Below are 22,364 nucleotides of genomic sequence, written 5' to 3' on the forward strand. Positions count from 1 at the left end.
CATGCTGAAATAACTGCTAAAAATGCTTGCAGCGTGCTGCAAGAGCAATCCTGTCTTTGGTCAACCACAGGACAGCACTGCTATTGTAGTCACTTTGCTCAGGTAACATATTGGCCCTAGCTTATAATGATTGTCAATGTAGGGAGAGGAATAAAGGCCCTTACATCTTGTTGAATTTAAATGGTTATTATCAAAGATTTTGTTGGATATGCTAAAGCCATTAAGAAAAAAAACTTAAAATGTATATGCAGATCTTACTAAACATGTATTTCTGTCTTTCACTGTAACTACTGACTAGTGTCAAAGATTAAATTGCTGTTCATTCTGTTAACCATCAGGGCCAACAGAGTTAAAGAAATTACTGGATTATTTCTCCTTGTGAAAGGAGAGTCAATGAACTGTTTGCAGCATGCAGTACAGCAGAGTTGCCTGGGTACTGCTGAGGCCTGAGTGAGTTGCTAGAACCCTTATTGGTGGTTGTTCTGTGCCGAGATCCTAGTCTCACAGTTGAGACTGAGTTTGTAGCGCTGGAATGAGAGAGAGGCAAAATCACCTTAGGTTTAAAACTTAACTCACATCATTAAAGACTTCTAAATAAGAAGCTTTATTATTAACTTGCATGTAAAATATAAAGAATGATTTTTGTAGTTGGAGTAAAAACTTTATTCCTAATGAAAAAAATCTTTTTTTTTTCTTTGATACTGAATTGTCCTCTCTAGTTGTGTCTGCAAGGTTTGCATTGCATTGTTTTTATCGGCCACTGCATTCCTCTCCAATACAAATACTGCATTTTTGTTGTGGTGGTAGTGGTTGTTTTCTTAATGTTTTCAGGCATATAGTGGAGGGTGGCTGGAAGTGGGGTTCTTTATTCTCTAAACACTTAGCCTTGCAACTTGAAGTTAATAATGATATTGCTGTGACATGCTGTGTTTCTGATGCAGGTCTCTGGATTATATTATTTTTCTCTTATGAGCACCAGTAATCTTGACATTATTATCCAATACATGCATTTAAAAATGCATTCTAAAAGTTGCTGCCTAAACTGCTGTCTTTTTTTTTTCTATTTTATGGTCGTGTATTAACAAGGTTCAGTTCCTGTAATCAGAGAATGGTCTGTTACTCCACACAATGTCCTTTCTAACTGTGGATTTTCTGCCTTGATAGATACTTGATATTTGCCAAATCATTGCAGCAAAACTTAGTGTGATTATATGAAGCATGTAGGCCTGCATCTGCGGTGTAACTGATGAGTTTAGTTCTCAGTTTTGAAGTCCCCGATATGAAACACTTGAAAATGGAAACAGTTTTTTAATAATAATTATTATTACTATCATCATCATCATCTTGGTGGTTTTTTATATTGTTTCTAAATCTGCCGCTTTGAAAGTAATGTTTATTACATGAACCGGTTCACACCTATTCTAACACAGACTTCAATGTTTAATTGCATTTAGACTCTATTTTAATTCAAGGAAGAGCTTGGTGCTGGCAAATAGAGGAAGTCTTCCTCAGAAACGTTCTGCAGCCCTGTCAGTTGAAAAGTTCCACCCTCTATGTTTAGTTATATGATAAGGTAATAGTTTTCTACAACTGAATTTTCTTACATCAAAATATTGAAGGAAAGAGAGAGGAAGATCTGAGCTTTGGAAATTGCTTAGTGATATGTAGGAAAAAAAAAAAAAAACATTCCTGTAATCATTTTCAGTTTACTTATTTACTTATTCTGCAGGCATGCTTTCTGCTTCACGAAGCTTCTATTGCCTTGGAATTAGAACACGGTTGCTACGGACAGATTGGCCTTCCAAATCTGTTAGGTTCTCAGCCTTTGCAGTAAGTATTTCATTAACTTCATAGATTACACTATTTTAAGTACTATTTATTTTAGAGATATACTGATTTTTATAATGTTAAGAGTGAATACACATTAGATTGAGTCCTACTTTGCTTTTGAATTAGCTTTGCCAGGCAGTTTAAGATTCATTGATTCGATGTGAGGAAGTCTACAAAACATTGTTTTCTATAGCTGTATTCTTTACTTGCTGTTACATTGTTCCAGTATGTAATAGCAGGACTAAAATAAGTTATCCAAATCAGTCAAATATTTAACCATACAAGCACGGTTGAATTCAGGGACTATTGCTGTGTATACGTTGAAAGAAAACAGAGCTTTTCAAGTGATGAATTGTGGGGGGTCACATACTTGATTTCATGTAGAACTTACGAGCATATATTGCATTTCCAGATCAGAATGAGAGTTTACCTACTCAGCAATGTGAGGCAACCAGGTTATGTGACATATTCTCCAAAGCAGATGTTTAGACCTTTACAGGCAGTTAGAGCATAGGGTGGCTATATGAGAAGTCTTTTGATAGGTAAGCTGCCTTCAAGTTCAGGTTTTGCTTAGGTCCGTTTTTCATATGCTGTAATTATTTGTGATCTATTTAATGTAGTTGGATGATCTCACTGATCATGCTGGTATCTAATCCGTTTTTTCTTTTTCTTTACATTTTCAATTCTCTCAATATCTTGGCTTCAATTGTAGCTTTTGACGTTGAATTTCACAGTTTAATTGTGCACAATGTAAAATAATTTGCTTCTATCAGTATTAAACTGCTTTTCACTTTGAGCACAAGTTTATTTGTATAATGAAGAAAGATAAATAGAAACAGCACTGACTTTGTCTAACGTGATCAGCAGAAGGTCACAGAGCTAGAGCTCGGTGGGGAAATACCTTATGTGCTTAAACTAATCAAGATACTAGCCTGTATGGCTTGAGGATTATCGAGTGTTGACACAACTGGACCAAAACAAAAAAAGGATTCTAAGAATTTCCATCATCTTTTAGAAGAAGAAATTCTACTTGATGAATAACTTTTAAAATGACAGCTGATTGGTTAACTTTCTCAAAGTAAAGTAATGAGCAGGACTTGAAGCTCACATGAAGCTAAATCTGTAAAAACCTGGAAACTAACACAGTTCCAACTACTTTGTTCTGTAACTAGTTTCAAGACACAATAAAAAAATAAACAAGACTCTTTAGATTAAGATGGTATGAGAACTACTTTCAGCTTATTTTATTTGTCAATACTTTTTAGCTAGGGGAAGTTACTTAATACAGTTAAGATTTACCTTATATTTAATGATGGAAGTCATGTAGCTTAAATTAAAACAATTAAAACAATTAAACAATTGTTAATTTAAATTAACAATTTCAAGAAGAGTTGCCATAAGAACATACAGATTTCCCATTGTAATCTGGAAAGAATCAGGATAAGAATTTTTATTCCTTGTAGTATGAGTAGTCTAGCATGTGAAAAAGGGGAAGGCTTGCTGAGTGGTGCCCATGTTGCTGATTTTGTATAGTATGGCCAGATATTAATCATCTTTAATGGCTGCCAACACTAGGTTTGTCTTCTAAACTGTATGTGCGTTTTTGAGTCGATGCAGTTCAGATTGCCTAGTAAGAGCTCCCTCGCAACCATGGTGCATGTCCTGTAGCGAGAATTACAAATTCAGCTCTCCAGTTGTCCTAAGTGGATTGTGTTCTTCCTGAGGTTAAATGAAAGGTGTTCTGTGCTCTGTGTTTTTCCTGTAATTGTGCCGCAGAGATGAGATAAAAATCAGATCCTCAGAGGAGACATGAACAGAGAAGTAAGTTAATTTCATAGTTGACCCATTCTTCAAACCATTACGTCTATGCTAACTTCAGTGTCCTAAACAGGCAAGCATGGACCTGCAGAGCACTTCTGAGGCCTTTGCAGTGATTCAAAGTTCAGACTTTGACTATAGTGGTTGCTCAATGCTTTCCTTTCTCAAACAGAAGCTCGAGCATGCCTTTTGAATCTTTCGGGCACCAATAGTAGCCAACAGAGGTAAAACTCACTAAAACCAGTAGCTTAACTCAAAGGCATAGGAGCGTCTGGAATACTGAGTATCAGTGAGTGATTTGCCTCATAGATTTCTTTCTAATGTGGCTAGTTTACGAAGATAGAAATGGGTTTTTGCTACTTTCTTGTTTGTAAATACAAATAAATCTGAGAGTGTTTTTCCTACTTTATTTTTTCTTTCTTTTTTTTTTTTTTTTAGATTAAAAATACCTGAAATGTCAGATCATTTTGATCTGTCTTTGTAAGGAGGATTCAGTATAGGTCTGTTCTAAATTAGTTTTGTAAGACTTTAATTGAAGGACTGATATATAGCAGAACTTAGGTCCTAATGTGGTTTTGCTGTGTTGCAAGTAAGTATTTAGAAGTTTTACGTGCTCTGCATGAAAATATAAAATGTCTTTCCTATCTTGCAGTTTCTCATCAATTTTACAAATATAATTACATAGAAAACATGTTTTTAAACTGGATCAGGCAGCAATTGGGTGAGAAATAACTCAGTCTTTAAGTCTTTAGTGTATCATTAAAAAGAAGAAAAAGAACATACAAGCCATGTATTTTTTTTTTCTTTGTAGGTCATCTTTTAAAGTTTCTGAGCTAAATTCTGCCGCTCTTCCAACCTTATTCTAAGCTCAGTGGGTTTAGATAATGATGAATGAGGATTTAGGCCATACTTACATATTTTCATGTTAGTCTGAATTCAAGCTATTACAGAAGCTTTCATGAAAGACCATGTCTATAATTTTGTGCAACTACTGAATTTAGCTGACAATGGTATATTTGAAAAAGCATGAAAGAGACTTTGTTATGCAGCATCCAACAATATAGCACTTTATCTTTCTTAACAAAACCCTGCTGGTATATTTTGATCTTGCAGACAATGCCTTTCAAGCACAAAAACGCAAGACGAATTGAAGGCCTTGATAGCAATATTTGGTAAGTAAAAGAAAAATATCTGCAAACTTCACAAAATGTCTTTGGCTGCTGTATTTTCATTCTGAGTTGATAATTATTGCCAATAAGCACCACACAGGTATATAGCACTTGCGCTTTTTTCTGAAACGTTTGACACCTGCTTAAAGGACAGAAGCAGTGAAACAAGTTACGGTAAAGCTGTGATTATTTTTCCCCCCCTTGTTCTTTAATCATTAGGCTTAGACTTCTAGCTCTCTAGTAAACCACATAAGTATAACTTTGGGTATTGTGGTATAGCAGACTTCTAAATGTAAATATTAATTTTGTTAGACTATATTTCAATTTTTCTTGCTTTTTTAAAAACATGAATAGGCCTCTTTTTAACCACTGTACTTGTCTTTACAACATGGCCCATTATTTTTAATATAATTTTTAAATATTTTTAAATATAATTTTTACTAGGTGTTAAATTAGTCTCAATCACTGTAAATTAATCACTGAGAAAATTGGTATTGTGGTAGTTGATAACAGCACCATATTGGACTTGCGCTAGTTGTGCATGTGTGTATGTGTAACATATAAGGTGCTTTGATCATCTTGCCTTTGACTTATTTTTAGCAATTTCTATTTATTTTAGAAAGTTGTGAAGCTGTATTTTTTTTAAAACTTGTTAACATTTGGGTAGTGAGGAAAGAGTAAAATGCAAAGCTCCTTCATGAAAGAAGGAAAAAAAAAGATTCAGAATTCTAAAGTTAATTTTTGGCAGGGTACTAGGAACAGTTAATGAACAGCCTGAAACCGAGTGTTGCCTAAGATCACACACGGGGAAAAAAAAAAAAAAGAATGCTGAGATAGCTGGGTAGTTTAAATAACTCCTTCATTTGACAGAATCTAGACTTTAAATCATTCAATTTGCCTGTTCTAATTAATTCTAGTCTTATAAAGAGAATAGTGTTTAATTTCTGCTCATATCCAGGGTTACAAAACACACAAAGTTAGAAACCTTTTGTGCAGATGCAGAAAAGAAGCCTTTTTTAGTTTCCTTCTGACTCCTGTGGTTACTTAACCTTGTCCCTGTTGCCATTTCTCTGCAGGATGAGAAACACTCTTTTCTTGAAGCTGTTTCTCCTGCCCTGCACTTGTCAATCTGAAACACTTTTTGCCTTTTAATGCTGATGATGGAAAAGACGATTTTATCATGTATGTCAAATTTAGAACTTCTTTTTCCCCTATAGGGTTGAATTTACAAAGGTGGCTGCAGATCCCTCAATTGTCAATCTTGGTCAAGGCCTTCCTGACATATCCCCTCCCAGCTATGTGAAAGAAGAGCTGGCAAAAGCAGCAGCAGTTGACAGACTGAACCAGTACACACGGGGCTTTGTAAGTACTATGGAACGTGGGGACCCAAGCTCCGTGGCAGTCCTTCCATGGAGAAAAATCTTTTAGATTGATTAGTTCATGCTCTTAACATCTGAAATTTAGTTTGTCTAGTGGAGCTGTCAGCTACAGATCTATCAGCTGCCAACCAATATCCTCCATGTAAGGCTCGTTAATGCAGAATACTTCAGGATGGATATGGTAGTGTGTATGGGGTACCCCACAGGTTGTCACTGAAGATTCATACCAAGTCTGTTCACAGCACAGAGCATATTAATAGCACGCCTCTGATTTTGCTCAGTATAAACATGAATTCCTAGAATCAGGGTGGAATGAGTGAGACAGACCTGATGTTAACTGAGATAGCACCTCTAGAATTGGGAAGATTCACCCATAGCATTCAGTAGGTTTCAGTGGAGATTAAGAAATAATTAAAACAGTAAGTTTATGGCCTAGAGGATAGTCACTGTCCATTGTACCAGCTGACAGGTGAAATTTACCTCTTGAGTTGAATATGAGCATATGGCATTTGTCATTCTCCTGAGGCAGAATATTAAAATGGGCCATTGCTCTGGTTTAGTGTGACACTTCCTTGACTTATTTGGTTTGTCCTTCTCAAATTTTGTCATAAAGATGAATGATGTTGCCCACTCAAGAATAATGTGTCAGGATTGCTACAAGATCCTTGTGGATCTGTTTGTACACAGTCTAATACGCTTCTAGAGGGCCGTGTTGTGCAGCATGGGTAGGAAGACATTGTGCAGAGCTGGTAGGCTGGGGCCTGGGTAGGATGGTGCGTTGTTGGTGTTTGTGTATTTCACCAGAGCTTTTTGCCTATTCTCTGAGAATTTGCGTGCATGAGAACTGACAGAGGGCAGTGAGGGCCAGCAGCATCTGCAGGAACAAGCAGCTGAGCTCACTAGCCCAGCTGTTGGGGCAGGGGCCTCACCAGCCAAGGCCCCGTCTTGCAGCACCCAGCGTGGCAAGCAGGACAGGCCAGAGATGGCAGCTAAGATCAGCCCAGGCAAGGGGTGGTGATAAGGTGGGTGTGAGGCCAAGCCAGGAGGTCTGTCTGCAGGTCAGGATGAGGCTGGTGACGGCAACTGAGGTCAAACACCTCAGTAATCACCACTCAGTGATCACCACTCAGATCCTTGTTGATGAGGCAGGTCCCATGTCAAGCCAGGGAGTCGGACCACAGGGCGAGGACCGCATCAACACCGGCAAACACCAGCGCAACCCCAGCATAGTTGGGGCAGGGATGGCAGCCCTGGAAGGGAGCTCTTGGGCCCACAGCAGAGATGGGTGAAGGCTGCAGGTGAGTCTGGGCAGGGCCAGTAAGGCTGTTGGGTCACTCAGGGCTGCGACAAGAATGGAGAAAAAAATCATCCACTGAATGCAGTCTTGCAGGCATTAACATGCCACTTTGTGTCGCTTTCTTTGGGCACATTGTAGAACTGTAGCTCTGCAAGAGGGGTATATGTTTAACGCACAAAAAAGGTAGCTGGAGTTTAATGAACTTGTAGACTAAGCTTAGCATGTTCACCGCCCCCAGTAAAATATCTGAAAAGACATCAGTGAGGAGAAGAGTAAATTTCCACAGCTCCCTGCCTTGGAGGGCATCCCGTGTTGCTGGTTTGCCGTTCCCAGAAACTGTTAGCACTGATGACACTGAGTATGTCTTTCCCTTAGGGTTTTACAGCTTTCCGTGTTGGGCTTTTCCTCTTGGATCCTTGACTTACTAACAGTCCTCATCTCAGTAGTCATATGTCTGTCTGTAATTTAACCTTTCTTATCTTTTTGGAGAGTTTCTCAAAGCTCCTCACAATTTAGCCATTTCCTCAGAAGTCTGTGCCATGTTATGGAGGAACTTTGGCTCAGGGGAGATGTTACAGAGAGCATTGACTACAGCCTCTTCCACCAAATATCTGCTGACAGATCCTCCAGCAAAAATTTCAAAATCAGGCATAAGTGCAATTTTGCCAATGCATGCAATTATTGAAGTTTTCTGTCACTTTGTTGCCTAGTCCCCAATAGCCTACTAACTTTCATGATACTTAGAAGCATTGCAGAAATTCTATACTATTAATAGTAATTAAAGAGGATTTTTATCAATATTTTCAGCTTTTAAACTTCCTCTAGATGTTCTCCTCTAATAAGGTTTTTGGACTGCCCATGTTGTCTGTGGCTAGCAAACATGGGAGGGATGAATGCGAGTGGTGGCATTCATCTGATAATTGAGACTTTGTCTCCCCTTGTGCCATGCTTGGACCTCTCAGTGACTAGGGTTTGTAGAGTGACCTGGTGAGTCCTGAGTGCCGCAGCATTCCTGTTGCTGACACACTCGAGGCCAGAAGTGGCTGTCATCTGAATCAACAATGATTAGCAAGCTTTAATTTAGGGTGATGTTTTTGTTTACAAAAGGGTTCATAATTTTATGCCTTCAGCGTTCAACATTGTAGGGAAGGAGTTTTGATATGGCTGCCTGTTTTTCATTAAGCTGCTTTCTCTCTTTCTACCAAGTGTCCAAAAAAATCACAGCAGGAAAGCTGTAGTCTTCCTGAATAAACAGGGCTGTGTGTTCCTATTTCCATGTTGTCTGTGAGCTTTATTTCCCGTTTGTTTTCTTGTTCTTTGCATACTTTGAAAAGAATACGCTGATCCTGGTGATCCTGCAGGGTCACAAATGCCAAATGGTTCTATGAGATTTAGGATATTGTTCTTAGAATTATCACTTTGCTCCTAAGTGATGGGTATCAGCACTACTAAACAGAATTAAAAGATTTCCCTTGCGACAAAGAATTTTTATTTGAGACAGGGGGAAATAAACAGAAAGAGCTTCAGAAAGTGTCATGGGCAGGTGGGAAAGAGACTCTAAAGAGGATGAGGATGGAGTGATGTGAAAGCATTTTTTCCTTTCTTTCTGTCTCTTGTTCAGCTCTTCTTTAGGCTGCTTAGAGCTCTCCTGTAATATGGTAAGATAGAACTTCAAAAGCATCAATTTACGAAGAATTTGCTAGAGAAGTGATGAAATGAAGCCCACTTCCCCAAAGTGCGAAAGCTTTAAAGCACATGTACAAGAACTTCTTTAAAGCACATGACCTGTTAAAACCTACTAGCCCTACTAACTAGGCCCATCTTGTATTTTTCTATTGTACAGTCTCTTGTTTTGTTATGTGTGGGGGGAAAAAAAAGAATCATGGGCCTTACATGCTGGCTTTTTGCCTAAAAAGGATCACACTAATCAGCTGCATTTCTTTGCTTTTATCAGGGACATCCATCACTGGTGAAAGCCTTGTCTCAGGTGTATGAAAGAGTTTATGGAAGGAAGATTGACCCTCTCACAGATATCTTGGTGACAGTGGGAGGATATGGATCTCTCTTTAGTGCAATACAGGCCTTAGTAGAAGAGGAAGATGAGGTAAGTTTTTATTAGAAATATTTACTTATACTCACTGAAATGAGAATTTGCCTATTTTTTAATTTGCATTAGATATTTGCATATTAAATTACTGCACCAAAATAAATCTGAAAATACAATGTTATTAAGCATTTCAGTTTCTTTTTTTCTTATACTGATATTTCAGGTAATAATAATAGAGCCATTTTTTGACTGTTATGAACCAATGGTGAAGATGGTGGGTGCAAAGCCCATTTTTATTCCTCTGAGAAATGTAAGTAGCATTTTAAAAATTCTTTATCCTTTAAAACGTCCCTTCTAAAACTAATAAAATTTTATGAACATCTTATAGAAGATAATCTTTTGTATAGTTTTTCATAACACTCAGTTATATTGAAATGAGATAGACTGATATGGTCTGCTAGTTTGAGGTGAAAATAACTCCCAAAATTACAGATATTTTGTTAGTGTAGGAAAAACTAGGGCATTGTTTCTCATTTACTTTGTGCATTCTGAAAGCTGATCCAGATTCCTTTTATTTTTGATGCTTTTGGAAAAATATTTGAGTTGCAAATGAGGGAAGGGTGATCGCATATCAGTGCAATTTGTGTATCTGCTGTTTTTTAAAAGATTTGTTTTATGATCTATTCAACAATTCCTGTAATGATAAGAGTTTTCCAGGTTCCTAGTAGTGCTTCCTAAGTTAGCAGCAATCATATAGTAGACATTTTTGCCTTAAGTATTATGGTTTCTTGGTTGAAAGGAATAATTTTGATATGTGTTAATTTTCAGTGAGTAACTTCACTGATAAATCTGCTAGCTGGCTGTTGTGAAAGGAGCAGGAAGCTTCAGTTCTTTGGAGCAGCCCAGGGTGGTGGGATGAGAGCAAATGTGTCACCCTGCCGTGCTGGACAAGCTGCTGTGCTGGCAAAGAGGAGGTAGAGCCGACCGTGTGGCAGCTCGGTACTGCTGACACTGTGCTGGAGGCCTGCAGGAGCTGTTGGGGACACAGAGCGTTGACGCTGTTCCTGTTGGCTCGGTGACTGGCAGCCTTGCTTCCTGGCCGACGGGCGCTTTGTGCTGACGCGTTGCGTGAACTCTGTGAAATTGGAAGAGCATCTGTTAGAAAGTGCCAGGAATGCGGGAGGAGATGAGGTTCTTCAGGGTGTCCTGCGAGGCTTGCTCTGAATGTGATGGCATTCGTTCATGTCTTTTGTTTGTTTGTTTGTTTGCTTCACACCCTTGCGTTTGGTCTTGCCTCCTCACAGTAATGTGTGAGTTAGAAAGGCCATGGTCTTTGCCCTCTGCAGAAAATGAGCCAAACTTTTGTCATCCTTATGAGATACCACAGAAACTCCAGAGCCTGCATGGCACAGAGTTTTAACTCTGGCTGTTTCTTTGCACATAAGGAGGTGGGGGGAAGACCTGAAGTTCTGGTCCAGAGATGATTAATCCTTCTTGCCAAGCAGACACCCACCTTCCTAGTGCCTGGGAAGGCCATATGCTTTATTGTCGTGTGACCTGACTTCCTGCATTACATACTGTGTGCTCAGATCCTGGAAACCAGTCCACTCGCTGTGTACGAGGTACCTGGTGTGCGGATAACCTTACCTGTTCCTTGGAGGCCCCAAGACGGGCAAGTAGCCACGTGAGGTCTGCTGCTGTCCTCACAGTTAGTCTTGTTCTTGGCTGGAAGCTCCCCCTGGAAGCAGGGCAGGCTGGAGAAGTTAGCATATATGGTTAGGTAACAGCATCTGGGGGGCCCCAAGTTGGGGATCTTGGTTTAGACTATACCATGTGTGGTATTCAAGTAATGCATATTTATTGTTATTTCAGAAAAATGATGGAAACTTTGCATCTAGTGCTGATTGGGTCTTGGATCCTACTGAACTTGCTAATAAATTTAATTCTAAAACAAAAGCAATCATTCTGAATACCCCTCACAACCCTACAGGCAAGGTAAGAGTCCTGCTTTAACATTGCTGTAATTTCAAAGTATGCCTTGAATACTGTGGTTAATACGTTGGCCCTTTCTTTCTTGCACCCCAGGTATTTACACAAGAAGAGCTCCAGCTGATAGCTGATCTCTGTATTAAACATGATACCTTGTGCATCAGTGACGAGGTCTATGAATGGCTGGTCTACAAAGGAAATAAGCACATTAAAATAGGTACTGAATTTTTGTGTCATCTTAGAGGTGAATATGTAGTGGTGTCATAAACATCTCCTTTTTGAGATGATTCAACTCTAACAGGAAGAGCCCTTCCCTTTTTTCAGCAATGTTTTAAAGCCTGGAGAGAGTATGTCCTAACAGCGCCCAGTGCGTTCAGGGAGCAGGGTTAAAATAACGGCTGTTGTGTTTGATGAAGCCCTTGTGCTTGGACGAGGCACTAATGGAGCTACTGCCAGTGACCAGCGCCGGATCCAGTGCAGGTTATCTGACTGCCTTCCCCAGGCCTGCACGTCTGAGCAGTGTTAGTGCAATGTATAGAATACATGTCCTGCGCGGGGAGCACTGTGGCCTTGAATGCTACAGTTAAGTGTGTGTATAAAAGCTTCTAGGGTTGGAGTCTTAGCTGGGATCTGTGGATGTATTTGAACCGACTGAAGTACAAGAGTTATTTCTTATATGTACAGACAATTAATTTCTGAAGTTATAGTCTAGCATGAACTATGTTTAAGAAGTACTTATGGTCATAATGAAGGCAGATTTCAGCAGTGTACAACAGAACCTTCTAGTTGAGATTAAGTGATGAAATAGAAACTTAGACATGGAAACTTAGGTGTTCTTTTTTTTTTTTTTTTCCCCTGACTGGACCACTGATCTGATGTTGAATAACTTTGCTTCAACTCCCTATCTCTAAAAGGACAATAAAAGAAGCTCTTCATGGTTGGTAGAGTGGTACATCAGTGGTACAACTACAATGGTAGTGCTGCTGTTAAACGTTTCTTTCAAATAACAACAAGCAAATGCAGCCGCGTAGTTGCTGAGTGTCAGGCTGCACTGCGTTTGTTGTGTTGGCCACGCAAAGGTTATGGGTCTGTTCAGAAGTGCTCTAAATTGTGCGGGTATTGATTGCTATCACTGCACTATGTTGATAGTGATTAACGTCTCCCAGACTCCTGCAAAGTCTTCTTCAAAACTATAAACCTCCTGGAAGTGCTGATTAGAGATGCACTGGCTGTGTAGAGACCCTGTCTAATACATGAAGATTCTGAACAAACATCCCAACACGCAGAGTGCCAGCCCAGCTAATATCTTAATAGGGTTTGTCAGTTTTTAATTTATGGTCAAACTTGATTGTGTTGTCTTATAATGCTTCTGCCATTCGGTGTGGAAGAATGTCCCTCTCTGTTTCAAACCTGATGCAGGCAAAGGGATGGAGCTGCTGCTTCCCCTGCTGCATTTGCTGCTGCTGCTGTTTGAAAAGCTTTTGCCTTGTCTGTCCAAGGTTGAACCCCTACGGCCCTGTGGCAAAACGGTCTCACTAGAGGGCATTCGTTTTGAAATTCAACCTTTTTTGCAGTCTGTGAGGGCTAGTTTCGTTGACTTCAGGAAGTCGTCTATAAAATACTTAGCTAACTAGAGGATACATCTTTGCCTTGTTGTTTTCAAGGTCACCAGGCAGCTGAAGGAATATGGGTGGGCTAGGAGGAATATGAGTCTTTTTTGCTAAGTGTTTTGTTTCTCAGCAAGGGGCACAACAAAATGCATGTTTTCAAATAAGTGCAGTGATTTATACCCAATGCAGCTAATTGGTGCAAACACCTCCTCATGAAATCCAGACTTTTCATCTGGAATACCTTTGTCTCATTGATTGCCCTAGAGGAAGGATTTAACAATTCAGAGATTCGTTGGTGATGGTTCTGGTATCCAAATGTGCTAGAGCTGAGTGCTGTTGACCACTGCTGTTGCTTTAACTTTATGACCTTATCTAACCTTGTGTCTCAGACTCCAGTGTGTCTAGATTAATCTGTTTCTGGTCGAAAGTTAATTATATTAAAGAGTCCAACCAGAGCTTCCCTGAAGCAGTGTACAGAAACAAAATGGCAACTGCATGAAGAGACTTTTGCTCTGTCATCTCCCTCGAGAGGAAACAAAGGTTTTTGGTTTGCTAGCAGACACAGACACATGCAGAGACAGGGACAGGCCTCTGTGCACCCATCAGTCCTTCAGACACGACTTTTATTAATGCCATGTCTCTTCAAATTATACAACCTAACTTAATATCTAGCTTCTGGGTTAGAGATTTTAGTAATTCTTCTCTCCTCCAGATTCTGAAACATGCAGTGACCCTGATTTGTTTGCTGTGGACAATTCTATTGAAATGGCTGGCAGTGACTGAGTTACTGTAGTATATGGTGCTTCTTATCAGGCAGCAGAAACAGCACCATATTGAGCTGAAGGGTTGTCATTCTCAGATCATATCTTACCTATGAAAAATTATGCGTCCTTAGCTGAGGGTAATCACCATGTCATTTTCACTGACTGTGCCTTTTCTCATTTTGTACTTCTTCTTTCTCCTTTGATTCTCACCTTATTTTTGTGCCAAAACATATTGGCCCATATATGCCTTCTCATTTGTTACAGTTGTAATTTTAGAATATTCTCACTGCTTGTGTAACATGCTGCAGTGATGTATCAGAATATTGAAGTTCTTAGGGGCAGTACAGTTTTTCTAATTACATGGAATAGCGGGTACATTTTTAACCTGTTAATTTTGCTTTACGTGCAGCTACTTTGCCAGGTATGTGGGAAAGAACAATAACTATAGGAAGTGCTGGAAAAACATACAGTGTAACTGGCTGGAAGGTAAGAAGAATAAATATAAGAGTTCTGTTATATAAATAACAAGACGCATTTATCATATTTTTTTTAAAAAAATCACTATTTTTGTGGCCTGTCTTTTGAAAGCTTCTGTCAAATCTGTCTCTCTCGACTGAAGATAATACTCAGTTGGAACAATAGTCCTGTTTGAACATCCATATTTTAACACTATTCTTACTACTTTATAAAAAAGCTCTTGTGAGGAGAGCGAGTCCTCATTATAAAAAGAGCTACCAGTTTGCTCAGTACCCTTAGAGAGATGAGGATGAGTGAAATTTTAATTGTTGTCTCACAGCTAGAACTTCATAGCAACCTTTGTGTAAGCCAGCTCTTTACTGAATTCTTTTTTTGAAACGAATGACTACCCATACCCATTCTTAAAATATAAAATGTTGTGACATTTGCTGCCTGTAGTTCTTTGTTAATTCCTAATAACACCACTGCTGTAAGTGTAACATATACCTATTTTCTGTCTTAGGTTGGCTGGTCTATTGGCCCCCAGCATCTGATAAAGCATTTGCAAGTAGTTCAGCAAAATACACTATATACTTGCCCAACTCCATTACAGGTAGGTACAGGTAGAGGAGAGGAGGTAATTTTCATCTAGCACCTGGCATAAACCTTTAGTTGTTACTTTAATAAAATATTGATCATAACAGTGAATTTTGAGTTGTAAAAATAGATATTCTGCGGTCCTGGAAGAGGAGACAAATTTAATCACCTGAGGAAACATGGAAACATTTAGGGGAAAAAACAAAACAAAAAAAAAGTGTTTTTATTTATCTGTGGACTTCTCTCTCTTGCATGAAATATGGCAGTATTAGTAGCTTCCTAGCAAATGTAAATAAAGATTATTGCACTAAGGTTTTGGATAGCTGAGAATTATCTCTATCAACTAGCACACAGTTTATTTACTAGTACTCTATGGTGTATTATTATCAATAACCTTAACTTAATGTAGATTGTAACCTCTTGTGGGAAGGACTTGGACCTCTGTGCAAGACTAAGGCCTAGCAAATGATAGGGTGCTTTGGGTGTTACCACAGCACAAAGTAAACAAACAATTAGACATTTGGATATAGCTTCTCTAATTTGAATATGCTGATTTTCTTAATGAGAGCCAGATCAAGGCAAAAACCACATGGTTTCAGTAGGAAGTGCCTGAGCGTCCATGGCTGTACTGAGCGTACATGAGCACTTTGAATCCTGTATTTTCAGGAAGCTTTGGCACAAGCCCTTTGGCTAGACTACAAGCGCATGGATGATCCAGACTGCTATTTCTACTCGCTGTCTCGCGAGCTGGAGGGCAAGCGCGATCGGATGGCGCAGCTGCTTCGAGAAGTTGGACTGAAACCTGTTGTTCCAGAAGGAGGATACTTTATAATTGTTGATGTTTCTGCATTAAGTTAGTAAAAAGCTTATTAAAAGGGGGTGGAAAACAAATATTAAGAGGAAAATGCAATCATTGTGTTTGCTTTCTATTTTTATTATTATTATATATACATTTTTAGATGTGGATCTCTCTGATGTGGAGGAGAATCAACGTTATGATTACAGATTTGTCAAATGGATGATAAAATCTAAGGTAAGGTGTCTTAGTCATACTCTAGAGTTTTAGAAATGCTTGTCTACTGGAAGCAAGAGAAGTGTAGCCTTTCTTTATTAAATAATGTAGTAGAGATGCTACATTAAAAATGCTGCTGCTACTGGTGCCTATGCTAACTGCAAATGATGTGGCTAAAAGGTTGCTGAGCACACTGAACATGTACTTGGTAGGTTTGCTGGACTTAAGCCCCAGCTTTTGTTTCTCCTGCACACCTAAATGCTAGTTGCAGTCAAGTACCTTTGAACCTTTTGGCTAAGAAAAGTGATTTGAATTTAGTTAGGACTAGCTTTGCATGCAAAATCCAAGCTGGTCTTTCAGTTGAATGCAGAGAGGGAAGAGTTCTAGAAAATAGTAAAATCATCATGCTTGAAACTGGTATTTATTTGTGTATAATAAACAAATCTTTCTGTTTTATACTTCAGAAACTTTCAGCAATTCCTCTTTCAGCATTTTGTGGTCCTGAGACAAAAGTGCAGTTTGAAAAATATATACGTTTTTGCTTCATTAAGGTAAACTTATGTCCCAGGAATATTGAAAAAATAAAAATCAATTAATATAAAAATATGTAATAGTCTGCTTGTTACTTTTCTTTTCTCTGCAGAATCTACTGAGTTTTATGATTTTAGCAGCAGAAAGTTAGCTTGCTGTAAAATCCAACAAAAAGTAGCTTCAAATATGTTTTTGCAGAGGTACTTTTAAGTCCTAAATATGGGTGACATAATTAAGAAGGGCAACAAGAAGAAAACAGCTGGATGGGTAAATCTTTCTTAGCTTATGCTGTTGATTTAAAAACATTCTTGGCCAGTGCTGACAATGAGAGTGGATGACACAGAAATCTCATGCTGGCTATTAAGATGACTTCTATAATCCACAGTAAGGACTAATTCCTTTGTATAGCAGAGAGGTATATCCTCATGTCCAGTCAGTTTCAAACTACAAACCAGATCATTAAACAGGTGAGCTTCAAGATTAGCTAACTTAACTAAAAATGCACAGGATCTTAAATAAACTCCAAATCACAAAAGAAAATAAAGACATAAAAAAATGATTCTTAGATGTTTTGTTAAGCAGACGGAATTGACATATTGTGAACTGGCTGACTCTGGTCATTTTGTGGCATCATTTTCCCATATTCATCTTCCTCCTATTTCTCCAACTTGCTGAGTCTGTTATTGAAAATACTGAAAAGCTTTGGGAGCAAGTACTTAAACTCTGTTAAACCTGCTTCCCTAAGACCTTGTTCTTACTGTTCTGTCAAAGAATCAGCATAATGGAACATGTGCCAACCCCTTAGCTGTTCCATGTGCAGATCAGAGACTTAGCTTGGGCCACTAATGAAGGGGAGTTTCTGCTTGTGTTAAGCTCTTACGATGAGGTATAAAAGGCTATAATAAAAACGGAGCCAGTAACAACCAGGAGGGAGCTTGTTAGTTGCAAACATGGCTTGCCTTGTGTGAAGAGCTCTAATCATGCCAAGTTAAAGGACACTTGTATGACTAACCAGTTGCAGGCAAGCCACAGAACTGTGATTACCCATATTTAGAGGGGTTATGTTTAAGTAGTTGACAGCATAACTTGGTTATATGGAGATTTAAAAATCCTAACTTTAAAGATTAGCAAGCTATGCATAGCATGTTTCTAATATGTTTCAAATTTATAGCAGCCCAAACTTTTATTGCATAAGTGCCTGTATTTGTGCAAAAAATGTCTGCTTTTGTTAAATTTCATAGTGTATTTTCCTCAGCATTCACATTATCTTTTTAACAAATACACCTAAAAAATATTTGCATTAACATTGATATTAACATTGAATTCTTTGTGTTGCCTAGATCTGTAGCTATAACTGTTAATGGATATTTATATGGGATATTTATATGGGATATTTATATGATGCAAACAAAACTGCCAAATACTGATTTCTGATGTTACAGTCATGACTGCTACTGTTTTCAAAAACTTTCTATTTACACTAATAGTGATATTCCTTGTTTTGCAGAAAGACAGCACACTAGATGCAGCTGAAGTAATCCTGAAGAACTGGAATAAACAGAATGCTTGATATTTCTTTAATCAACTCTTCATTCTGGTATAATTACCTTACATGAGGGGTTTTTATTGCAAACCTGAGAACAAATGGCTTAGTACAAAATTAATTTGGCATTGTAGATTCCTTTGTGCTGCCACCTGCTGAGGAGTTAAAACAATGATTTACTCAATGTGTGTAATGCGATTCATACGTTATTTTCAGTGTTTTTAAAATAATTGACCTTTTTTCCAAAATGATACACAGATTCTACATTTCTCACTTTAAAAAAACCAAGAATTTCTAGACCTCTGGGTAAAATAAATACAGAAATAGGTATATACAGAAATAGGTACAGAAATAGGAGGTGTTTGAGATGTTAGGTAGTATAAGAACTAGCCTAACACTTAAACTTGTGGTTTGGAAGATCTGTTAGCCAGCAGTGGAAGAAAATTACGGCATGCCAGGTTAGATGATTGCAGTGACTTTTTACCTACCTACCTACGCTGTCCATGTGCAAAGTGTATCAATTAAGTAATAGAGTTGTATCAGTGCAGTGTTCATATATAGACAAATTCTAAATATGCTGAGTTACATAATTAATACCTCATTTTTCCACAGTAGACAAGTTTACTGCTCTAAAGGCATTCAGCCCTCAATGTGTGGCTTCTAGAACACCTAGGTACTTATTAAATGGATGAATCTACAAAGCAAAATAGAAGACCTTGCCCTAGAGGCTCTTTCACAATCAAATGTGCAGTGAGAGAAGTAGTCCTGTAATCCTTGCCGCTGTTAGCATGTTCACAGCAGCCACAGCCATTTGTAGCTTCACACCAAACTTACTCCAATGCTTATTTTCATGCTTGGGGAAGCATGGAAATGGGCCTAATACTGCACTGTGGAGCTCAGCTATCTGAAGCTCCGTGGATAAGGGACTGTTTCAGAAGAGATCAGCGTGGAGAAATCCTTTCCTTCTTAGTGGTCTCCTCTTTGAGCTGCCTCGATGATTTTTTTTTTTTTTTTTTTTTTACTTTTCTGGGTGGATTTCCCTTCAGCAGATGCAATCAAGGTACATTGTCTTTTAAGGGTGAATGTTGTGTTTCCCCTTGTGTTTTTTTGTTCTTCCCATAGGCCTTTTGGTGAAAGTTGGAATAAATTAAATACTGAATTCCTAATTTGCAAATACCTTGCTCATTCCATTGTCATATAGCTTGAGTCTGATAGAGTTCTATTAGTGTGTGATCATGGGCAGGGCTAGAAAAAAAAATGAAAAAGGAAATTGGTTGGCAATAGCATCTGTTAAACTTCTACTGACTACAGATGACTGGTGATGGTACATCCTCTCCGTCTTGTCTTTTGGGAATCTAGTAGCTGGGACTGGTGTTGCAGTTTAGCTGTCTGGCATGTCATTCCCTAAACCTCACCAGAAAAGAAAACATTGTTTGGTGTTTTTCAGGGTGAGTGTAGTTTTGCATAGAAAAATAAATTAAAAAAATCAAAAAAAAATCCAGGAGGAAATATTGTTGTAAAACAGGAAAAAGGAATCAGTGAAATTTACATTGTGTTTTGCACAATCTTTAAAATGTCTTTGTGTAAATTGTACTGGGGAGCTGTGCTGTTGCAGGAACTAGGTGTTGTGACAGGCCATTGAGCTGACTGATAATTTGGTCAAGGGAAATCGTTTGTAACATTTCCGTTTGTAACACATAATAGCAGTTGATTTATTTTGAAATGATTCCACAAATGTTGCATTCCAAAAGCCACTTGGAAGTACACTAAGGCAGCTGCCACTGTCATTGCAAAGTGAATTCCTATAAAATTAAAAATAAAACATCTTTGCTAGCATGAATACATGTTGAGAACAGCAGCTTCTATAAAATAATTTTAGGTATGATGATCTGAATCCAAATTCCTTAATGTCTTAACTTCTTAAATGATACAAAATAATGAAATATATGGTATTTAGATTCCTGTCCTTGAAACAATGCAATTAGACCATATGCAAGCAAATGTAATTTTCATCGTTATATGTCAAAAGGAAGTTTTAAATATCATTGCAGCATGCTTGCCTTGAAGATAACTGCTACAGAGCACAATCCAGCGAATATTTTTAAAAAGCCCATTCTTTCTACAATTTTAAGATTTCCCTGATAGCAGTTTGTTAGGATGTGTTCATATATGTAACTGTGTGACGTTTCTCACAACAGCAGTGAAGTGATAAAAGCTTTTTCATTAACCTCTCTACAATGTCTTCATTGTCTCATAAAGCAGTCTCATTGCTTCGTACAGATTTGTTTTAACACTACAACTATTGTTAATAGTACTGCTTATGTTACTGTCACTGGCAAATTGGACACCCTGCATAAAGTCAGTCTGTGCATGGATATGCACAAAAGAAATGCTATATGCTGGGTTAGAAGTGAAATTATAAAAACTCTAGCGAAATACCTGTTTTTCCATGGTTAGATTCTGCTGCATTTTAAATACCTCATTCTAGCATGTCACTAATGCACATGCTAAAGCCCTAAATCTGACAGGGGAACATGCAGGTGGCCCATGTTTAAAGATGACTTTGCATAGAGCACGGGCTCAGGGCCTTACTGATGTTACAGGGCCCACTACTTTGCTTAGGTTTTTTTTTTTTTTTTGCCTATTTTCTGCAGTTGCTATAGTTTAGTAATCTTTTTGTTTCATCCAATATCTGGACACCTAAGATGCAGTGTGGGGGATGACTAACATACCAAGCATAATTCAGCTGCTTTAGCTGTTTATTGTTTCCTTCACTTGTTCCGTTGAGGTTTTTGACTCGTGTCTGCTATTCTAACAAAATGAATGTTGGCTAATCAAAAAAGTAATTTCAAAGGCTGTTTAGACATATGAGTAAGACTTGTTTTTCACAGCATACTATGCCTTGTGTTCATGAAGGTATCTGTTGTTTATATTATTGGAATGATGCTGGCAATATTTGTAACATGAGAATTGCCACTGAGTGGTCTATTTTTATCACTGATATTAGCCAGCATTACTTTGGATGAAATTGTTACAAAACAAACAAACAAACAAAACAAAAAAAACTCCAGACTAAGCAATTAAAAGATAAGTTTTAAAGTGGGATTAATGTTGTAACGGGAAGTAGTGATGGGAAAGAACAAGTACAGCTAAGGACAGCAAGGTAAACTTTCTGTAAGTTATTAAAATGATCTGTTGCTGACAGAGACTCTTAATAGCAGTATTCCCATCTGCTACATCAGCCACTTTTGGGGCTGCTTGTGGACAAAGAACTTGTAAAATTGCTGCAGACAGAGAATAAAGAAATGGTGAGAGATATGATCTATCATCTCCTTTGCAATAATGCTGAAAATGATTGTCTCTCTGTGCTGAAAATTAAGCTCTTTCAATTCTAGTTAATGAGAACAGGGTCGAGGGGACCCGCTGCCGGCAGTGATTGTCAGCAGAGGATCTTTTTTGTAGACTAGATTATATGAGAAGCCAGGACAAACGTGGAAAGCTTCATGGGGCTGACAGCGCTGGTGTGGCGCATCCTCTGCAGATACTGCCCCGCACACATTTCACAGGCTGTGGGAGAACTTCTCGGGCTAAAAGGCTCACATTGACAGTTGCAATTATTTTTTCATTACCATTTTATCTTTCGGTCTTACTGAGTATTGTGGAAAAAAAAGTCATTGCAAATGGAAAAAAAGAGAATTTTTAATTTGTGTTTTAGTACCTGTACGTTCAGCTTTCTTTTATTACAGAATTTTTTTTCTTTTTGTTTTAATAAAAGGAATGTGTTTGTGAGTTTAGACTTGTGCACGCACAGTGCTTGTATATTCTGCACAGAGCATTTCAGCCCAGTGTGGACCATTTTTGAAAGAAAAAAATGTAGTTCATTTAAAATGAGAAATGAAAGGGCTTGTTCGGTTGCAGTTGTGGTTTGGAATCTCTGCTTTTCTCTGCATTGAAAAAGCTGATTTTTGAAATTCTAATATTCAGTGGTGTATCAAGTCTTAATTGGGTAAGACATTTAATTTTGAAAACACTTCAGAAGGTATTTACTGCTCATGTTCTCCGTGTCATCAAGAGTATACTAAAAATGTAGTGATTATAACTTTTATGTTACTACAAGTTTATAATTTATAAGGATTTGATCATTATCAATAAAATAGTTTTAATTAACAAAATAAATCTTGGTTCAAACAAAAATGATCTTAGTGTGACCCTTTTGTCCCAGGATTTTATCCACCTCTCTGCCTAAAGAGCCTAATGCAGAAAAGTGCTCCGAAGAAGTTGTGTAAGCATAAATTTGACAACCAGGGAGCATTAAGAGAACT

The 22,364-nt window shown here is 38.1% G+C and overlaps 1 protein-coding gene across 1 annotated transcript; it reads left to right on the forward strand.

Moving 5' to 3' along the window:
- Positions 1-1,731: 1,731 nt before the first annotated feature.
- On the forward strand, positions 1,732-18,107 carry KYAT3 (kynurenine aminotransferase 3). The gene is made up of 13 exons (XM_010224375.2): positions 1,732-1,830; positions 4,762-4,820; positions 6,035-6,179; positions 9,448-9,597; positions 9,764-9,850; positions 11,413-11,535; positions 11,626-11,746; positions 14,313-14,389; positions 14,883-14,972; positions 15,623-15,809; positions 15,916-15,989; positions 16,433-16,519; positions 18,007-18,107. Exons 1-13 carry the CDS (start codon positions 1,732-1,734, stop codon positions 18,067-18,069), a joined length of 1,362 nt encoding a protein of 453 aa, XP_010222677.1. The 3' UTR covers positions 18,070-18,107.
- Positions 18,108-22,364: the final 4,257 nt, after the last annotated feature.

The sequence above is a fragment of the Tinamus guttatus genome, unplaced genomic scaffold, assembly GCF_059628265.1.
Source record: "Tinamus guttatus ecotype Peru unplaced genomic scaffold, ASM5962826v1 Tinamus_guttatus_pri_ptg000242l, whole genome shotgun sequence".
NCBI classification, from domain to species: Eukaryota; Metazoa; Chordata; class Aves; order Tinamiformes; family Tinamidae; genus Tinamus; species Tinamus guttatus.